The sequence below is a fragment of the Mandrillus leucophaeus genome, unplaced genomic scaffold (genome assembly GCF_000951045.1).
Source record: "Mandrillus leucophaeus isolate KB7577 unplaced genomic scaffold, Mleu.le_1.0 Scaffold681, whole genome shotgun sequence".
Classification (NCBI taxonomy): domain Eukaryota; kingdom Metazoa; phylum Chordata; class Mammalia; order Primates; family Cercopithecidae; genus Mandrillus; species Mandrillus leucophaeus.
The window spans coordinates 86,387-93,394 of NW_012107375.1; the positions used below are offsets into that span (position 1 = coordinate 86,387).

Here is a 7,008-nt window from a genome sequence, read left to right on the forward strand (position 1 = left end):
AAAACCACTCAACTACATGGAAACTGAACAACCTGCTCCTGAATGACTACTGGGTACATAACGAAATGAAGGCAGAAATAAAGATGTTCTTTGAAACCAAGGAGAACAAAGACACAACATACCAGAATCTCTGGAACACATTTAAAGCAGTGTGTAGAGGGAAGTTTATAGTACTAAATGCCCACAAGAGAAAGCAGGAAAGATCTAAAATTGACACCCTAACATCACAGTTAAAAGAACTAGAGAAGCAAGAGCAAACTCATTCAAAAGCTAGCAGAAGGCAAGAAATAACTAAGATCAGGGCAGAACTGAAGGAGATAGAGACACAAAAAACCCTTCAAATAATCAATGAATCCAGGAGCTGGTTTTTTGAAAAGATCAAGTTCTCTAATTTTTTTGTGTGATATCTAATCTGATGTTAATCACATCCAGTAAAATTTTCACTTTAAATATTATAGTTCTCACCTCCAGAAGTTCTATTTGGTTCTTTTTATATCTTCTATTTCTCTCACTGTATTCCTGTTTTTCTTTTAATGCTTGTACATCATTAAACTGGCTGTTATCCTTGTCTGTGAGTCGTCACTGGTCATTTCTGTGTGTTTCTATAAACTGATTATTCTCCCTGCCCTGGCCACATTTCTGTGCTTTTTGGCATTTCAGTAACTTCTGATTGGATGTTGGGTATTATAAAGATTATATTGTTGAGTGTCTGGATTTGGGGTGGTAGTTATTTGTGGATCAGTTTGATCCCTTTGAGGCCTATTTTTAAGCTTTCTTTGAGACAGGTCTTGTGTAGCTTTGGCTCTAGGAATACATCAGCCCTACTACTAAGGCCTCTGGATTCTCTACTGTGTGTCCCAGGTAATCACAGAGGACTCTATACTGGTTGGTCAGACCTTGAATGTCTCTCTACCTTTGTGTGTCCTGAGAATTGTTCAGCTTACAGCTTCCTGGTCACCCTTTTCCTGGGCTTTCGGAGTTTCGCTCTATGCATGCATGGCCTAGTAGTCAGGAAAGACTCAAAGGGAAGCTTATACATATTTTTTGAAGCTCTTTTTACTGCATAACTAACTCCTTTCTGGAACTCTGCTCTGCAACTTCCAGCTGCCTCAGCTGCTCTGAATGCTGGTCTGTGTCTCCTCAACTTGGCAAAGCCACTAAGCTCTCTTTGGTTTTCGCCCACCCCAACACAGTCTCAATCTGGAAATTGCCTCCAGGCAGACAGCTGAGGCAATGATAGGGCTCCCCTTATCTGTTTCTCTTCTCTTGGGGATCGTGATTCTGTACTTCCTGCTGTCCAGTGTCTGAAAACTTGTTTCACATATATTTTCTCCATTTTTTTCTACTTATTTATGGCAGGATGTGAAATCTGTTCCTTGTTACTCCATCGCAGCCAAACGTGGAAGTTTCTGTCCATTCTTTTTAATTAACATCTTTAATTTTATATAAGAGTCTTTCTGGAGTAGCTAGATTTTGTGGGTCTCGAGCCAGTGTAAAAAGCCTTCCTTTTTACTGAATTATGAATTAAATTGAACTGTCATCACAACAGGAACTGTGTAGCTGTTTCTTTGAACTCACTGATGTGAGAGGCCTGTGATGCATGGATATCGGTGGTAGGATCTTTCACATAATTTGCAATTTGGAAGGAGAAGAAAATTTGTAGAAATCATTCAGCTCTTTTGTTTAACAATTTAGTGTTTGAAGATCTTTTCTTTGAGGCTTATTTTTCCAGCTGTTTTGTTCCACTTCTCATTTGGTTGAATGCATTAGAGAACTGCTGTCATGTGTACCTGTCTCGCTGTCACCAGGCTCCTTGTGTCAGTGGGCTATGGCTTTTAAGGGCCTCACTGCTGGTCTAGAAGCCCCCATTCCTGCTGTCTTCCCTCCGGCATCCTGATCCAGTTTTTTTGTTGCCTCTATAAAGTTGGAAAGGGTCTCTCATTTCCTGGTTATTTCTTCTGATGATCTTGGTGTGCCTCCTTCCTGTGCAGCGTCAGCATGGACTTCTAGGCTTGCCAGTCTTCCTGCCCTTGGATCTCTGTCTAGGTCTGTCTTCACCTGGCTGTGCTTGGGCTGGCATCTGCTGGTCTTGTCTTGGCTCCCTCTGGCCTGCCTCTGTTCATTCTTTGCCAGGCCCTGTTCAAGGTGTGTTTTCTCACACATCTCCATGCCCTGGCTTGTCATTCAGCCAACATGTGAGAGAAGACTCAACAAGATCAGAAACCAAGGAAGAGGAAATCACCAGTCTCTTCACAGGGGATCCAGGGACAGGGCTGTCATCACTCATGGCCTTTTTCACTTTCTTTAGTTCCACCTAATCCCCAAGGTCTTACTCTCCCCAGGATGGAGCACCAGGAAACCAGGTCCTGGCAGTCCCTCTTGAGATGCCGGAGGCTGAGGTGAGCTGTGCTTCCCTCTGCCTTGCTTGGGATTCTCTCACCGCTCCCTGAATCTGGCCTCAGCCTCTGTCTCTTGCCCCAGCATGACACACGGCAGAGTATGAACCCCAGCTGCTGCCTTCCTGCCCTCCCACTGCTTCTCTTCTAGAGGCTGCCAAGGATTGGATATCCACTGGGCTTGAAGTCCCAATCATCCAGGTGGGGAAGCTGAGTTTCCATCCAGGAAAGTGATTGAACGGAGGTCCCTTGGAAAGATGAGACGCCAGGGCCATGGCCCAGGGATCCTAGTGCTTGATCAGGTTCTCTTTTCAGGACTTCTTGGAGCTGTGGTTAGGCCTCCATGTTAACAACAGACACCCACTCCAGACCCTCGCCTCTTGTCCCTGGCATTACTGGCGCTGCCCCTGCCTCATTCTAAAATAGATGGAAAGACTGATTAGCCCTGGGAATTCTTTCAGGATTTGGTGACATTTGACGATGTGGCATGGTACCTCACCACAGGGGAGTGGTTTAAGCTGGACCCTGAACAGAGGGTGCTGGCATATTATGGGAACGTGACCTATGTGGGTAAGGATGTCCCAGCCCTTCCTCAAATTCACCACCTGCTTGGAGTGGGGCAGGGGGCACATGGCTACCCCCACAGAAGCTCACCTTCTCCCTGGATTGTGGGGAAACACAATGGGTCTGCCACATCTGATATGTCAGAGTAGTATGAGTTCCCCCAACTCCTCTTGGCATGGAAAGAACCCCTCTCAGTCTTTTATTGGGAAAGAAATTAGAACACTGCCACTGTAATGTAGAATACTCTTCTCATTTTAATGCACAAATTATGCAGATTGCATGACCATTTGGTTTGAGTTTATTTGTGAGAGAATGGTTGACGTGATCAAGATCTTGTTCACCCATTAGGGGTCTGCATGTGTGCAGTGGGGAGGAGGTTTTAGGAGGAGAGACTGTTGGGAGTCAGATTTGGGAGTTGTGGAAGTCCACATGTCTGGGAAGAGCATGAAGTTAAATGTGTGAGCACTGAGGGGGTGGACAGGCAGAAGGCAGGGTGAGGATCACCTCCTCAGGGTGGCCACTTGATCCTCCACAGAGCCTCCCCCAGGTGGGCCCAGAGCCTGCCTTCCTCAAGCTCCTGGAAGGAGCCTGACCTTGGGAAACACCTTTGAACTGAATGAATGACTTGCCTAAGGTTAAGGCCAGCCTGGTCTTTGAAGATGGAAGGGGGTTCCCCTTCAAAGGCCTTGCCTATGTTCCTCCACTATTCTCATGTCATCTTTGGCTGTCGCCGTAACCAATCTCCTTTCCCATGAGCAGGCGTTCCTGTTTTGAATCCTGCCTTGGTCCCTCACCTGGCACAAGGACAAGTGCTGTTGGTATCAGACCCATCGCCCAACACTGATCCAGCTAAGTACTCTGGTGAGTGAAAAAGAAATGTGAGGAAACTGGGGGAGGCCCAACCGAGCTGGGGTTTGGGTTAGGGTTGGAGGGCCCAGCCGAGCTGTTAGGCTTCAGGTTAGGGTTGGGGGTCCCAGCTGAGCTCTTGGGCTTGAGGTTAGGGTTTGGGGACCCTGCTGAGCTCTTGGGCTTGAGGTTAGGGTTGAAACAGATGAGCTCTCAGGGGTTTGGGTTAGGGTTGGGGAGCCCAGATGAGCTCCTGGGGTTGAAGTTAGGGTTGAGAAGATCAGCTGTCCTCTTGGAGGTTTTGAATTAGAGTTGAGGAGTTCCAACTGAGCTCTTGGGGTTTGGGTTAGGGTTGAGGGGCCCAGCTGAGCTCTTGGAGTTGAGGTTAGGGTTAGGGGATCCAGCTGAACTTTTGAGGTTGAGGTTAGGAGTAGAGGGGCCCATTTGAGCTCCTGGGGTTGAGGTTAGGGTTGAGAGGATCAGCTTGGCTCTCTGGGCATTCGGGTTAAAGTTAGGATCCCAGCTGAGCTCTTGGGGTTGAGGTTAAGTTTGGGAACCCTGCTGAGTTCTTGGGGTTAAAGTTAGGGTTGGGGGGCCCACCTGAGCTCTTGACAGTGAGGTTAGGGTTGAGAGGATCAGCAGGGCCCTTTGGAGATTCAGGTTATATTTGGGGATCCCAGCTGAGCTCTTGGAGTTGAAGTTAGGGTTGGGGGTCCCAGCCGAGCTTTTGGGGTTCTAGTTAGGGTTTGGGGCCCCAGCTGAGCTCTTGACGGTGAGGTTAGGTTGAGGATCAGCAGGGCTCTTTCGAGATTCAGGTTATGTTTGGGGATCCCAGCTGAACTCCTGGGGTTGAGGTTAGGGTTGGGGGCCCAGCTGAGCTCTTGGGGTATAGGTTAGGTTTGAGAGGATTAACTGGGCTCTTGGGGTGCTTGGGTTAGGGTTAGGGGGCCCAGCTGAGCCTCTGGGGACGTGTGTGGCTGCTCTCCAGTCACAGAAGGGGTGACCTCCTCAGCACCACTGTGGTAGAGAGTGTCCAGAATGGAATGAGGCCCCTCTGCCCCTGGCTTCTGCAGTCCTTGCTTCTGGTGGCTTCCGGGCCCAGGCCCCGTGCTCAGTGGCTGTCTCAGAAAGAAGAAGATTCTTGACAAAGGAGAGGCCCTTTCCTCCGTCCTCCTCTGCAGACTACACTGCCTTGTGTTTATCGTTTCAGAAAGCACCTCTGCGACCCGACACCAGACGATGGGGGAAGACGCCCAGCCACAGGAGATGGCGTCCACAAGCTCCCCAAGGGCCAGTGGCCCCAGTCCTGAATTCAGACAGCATGGGGACTCTGACAGGAAGAGAGGGAGCCCACAGAATCTGCCCATAGAACATCATTTTGCTTGTAAAGAGTGTGGGGACACCTTTCGGCTTAAAGTCCTGCTTGTCCAGCACCAGAGAGTCCACAGTGAGGAGAAGGGCTGGGAATGTGGCGATTGCGGGAAGGTCTTCAGGGGGGTGGCGGAGTTTAATGAGCACAGGAAAAGCCATGTAGCTGCGGAACCCCAGCCCGGCCCCAGTAGGGCCCTGGAGAATGCCGCGGAGAAGAGGGAGCAGACGGAGAGGGAGGGAAAGCCCTTCGAGTGCGAGGAGTGTGGAAAACGGTTTAAGAAGAATGCAGGCCTCAGTCAACATCTGAGGGTCCACAGCAGAGAGAAGCCCTTTGATTGCGAGGAGTGCGGGCGGTCCTTCAAAGTCAACACCCACCTCTTCCGACATCAGAAACTTCACACTTCAGAAAAGCCTTTCGCCTGCAAGGCATGTAGCAGGGATTTCCTGGATCGCCAGGAGCTTCTCAAGCACCAGCGCATGCACACTGGCCACCTGCCCTTCGACTGCGACGACTGCGGCAAGTCCTTCCGAGGGGTCAACGGGCTGGCTGAGCACCAGCGCATCCACAGTGGGGCCAAGCCATACGGGTGTCCCCACTGCGGCAAGCTCTTCCGAAGGAGCTCGGAGCTCACCAAGCACCGGCGGATCCACACGGGTGAGAAGCCCTACGCCTGCGGCCAGTGCGGCAAGGCCTTCCGCCAGAGCTCCAGCCTCCTGGAGCACGCACGCATCCACAGTGGCGAGCGGCCCTACGCGTGTGGCGAGTGCGGCAAGGCCTTCCGCGGTCCCTCCGACCTCATCAAGCACCGGCGCATCCACAGCGGACTGAAACCCTATGAGTGCGACAAGTGCGGCAAGGCCTTCCGCCGGAGCTCCGGCCTCAGTCGCCACCGGCGGATCCACAGCGGGGCGCGGCGCTGTGAATGCAGCCAGTGTGGCCGTGTCTTCAAGAGCCGCTCGGCGCTACAGAAGCATCAGCCGACCCACCACGAGTAGAAATGCCCTGCGGTCCCGCGGGACAGGGACGGAATCCCCAGAGGGGATGGCAGAGTCAAAGGAGATGAACAGTTTTGTAGCGCTTATATATTTTGTCTTCCAAAAGGTTGAGACCGATTTATACTGCCACCAGCAATTTATAAGTGTTACGTTATGCCCATCGAGAGTAGCTTGTACCATTTAACTTAGTTTGCCTAGTTTAACTGGTAGGAAGTACCATCGAGGTACACATGCCTTGAATCCAAGAATGAGAGAGGACAAATCTGGATGTGGGGTAGGGAGGGGCTTAGAGGTCATCAAGTCCAAGCTCCTCCCGCCCCAGAAAAATACACAGAGCTATTCCATGGTGGCGTCCTTATAATACGATCCCAACTTTCCTGAAGAGAACGTTGCCCTCATGATTTTTGGCCTACTTGAATTTATAAATTTTTAGGGATGTAAATAGAACACTCAAATGTCTTAAAATATTTAATTTATTAATTTAGTTATACATACATACTGTAAATCACATATTATATAAAATAATATATTAATTTAGAAAATGCCCCATTTTTGCCATCCTCCCTTTCACGAAATCATTTTACTCTGACTCCTCACGGTCTTCACCGACATGGGAGCCCTGTTTGAGTCATCAGACAGTTTCAAGATACACCCAGTCACTTCCATCCGAACTCTGCACGGTAGCTCAGTGACAATCCCTTCATGAGGCTCTCATTAGAAATTTTCTCCCAAGCCACAAGACCATATTTGCAGAACATAAGGACTATTTCTCTTGTCATTTTTTAATCTGTCCTGTGACTCTACAATATAACCACTTAAGGTGGTACTTTTTCAA

At 49.5% G+C, this 7,008-nt stretch overlaps 1 protein-coding gene across 2 annotated transcripts in view; it reads left to right on the forward strand.

The window, feature by feature from the left end:
• ZNF275 (zinc finger protein 275) overlaps nt 1–6,394 on the forward strand; it is a 17,014-nt gene extending 10,620 nt beyond the window's left edge. The window contains exons 1-4 of one of the 2 annotated variants that reach the window (XM_012002231.1): nt 2,385–2,399; nt 2,858–2,966; nt 3,720–3,821; nt 5,017–6,394. In XM_012002231.1, the coding sequence (XP_011857621.1) occupies nt 2,385–2,399; nt 2,858–2,966; nt 3,720–3,821; nt 5,017–6,173 (1,383 nt within the window). In that variant the 3' untranslated portion in view covers nt 6,174–6,394. Of the gene's footprint in view, nt 1–2,384; nt 2,400–2,857; nt 2,967–3,719; nt 3,822–5,016 lie in introns of those variants that run through there. The other variant, XM_012002232.1, reaches the window with a different exon arrangement.
• Nucleotides 6,395–7,008: the final 614 nt, after the last annotated feature.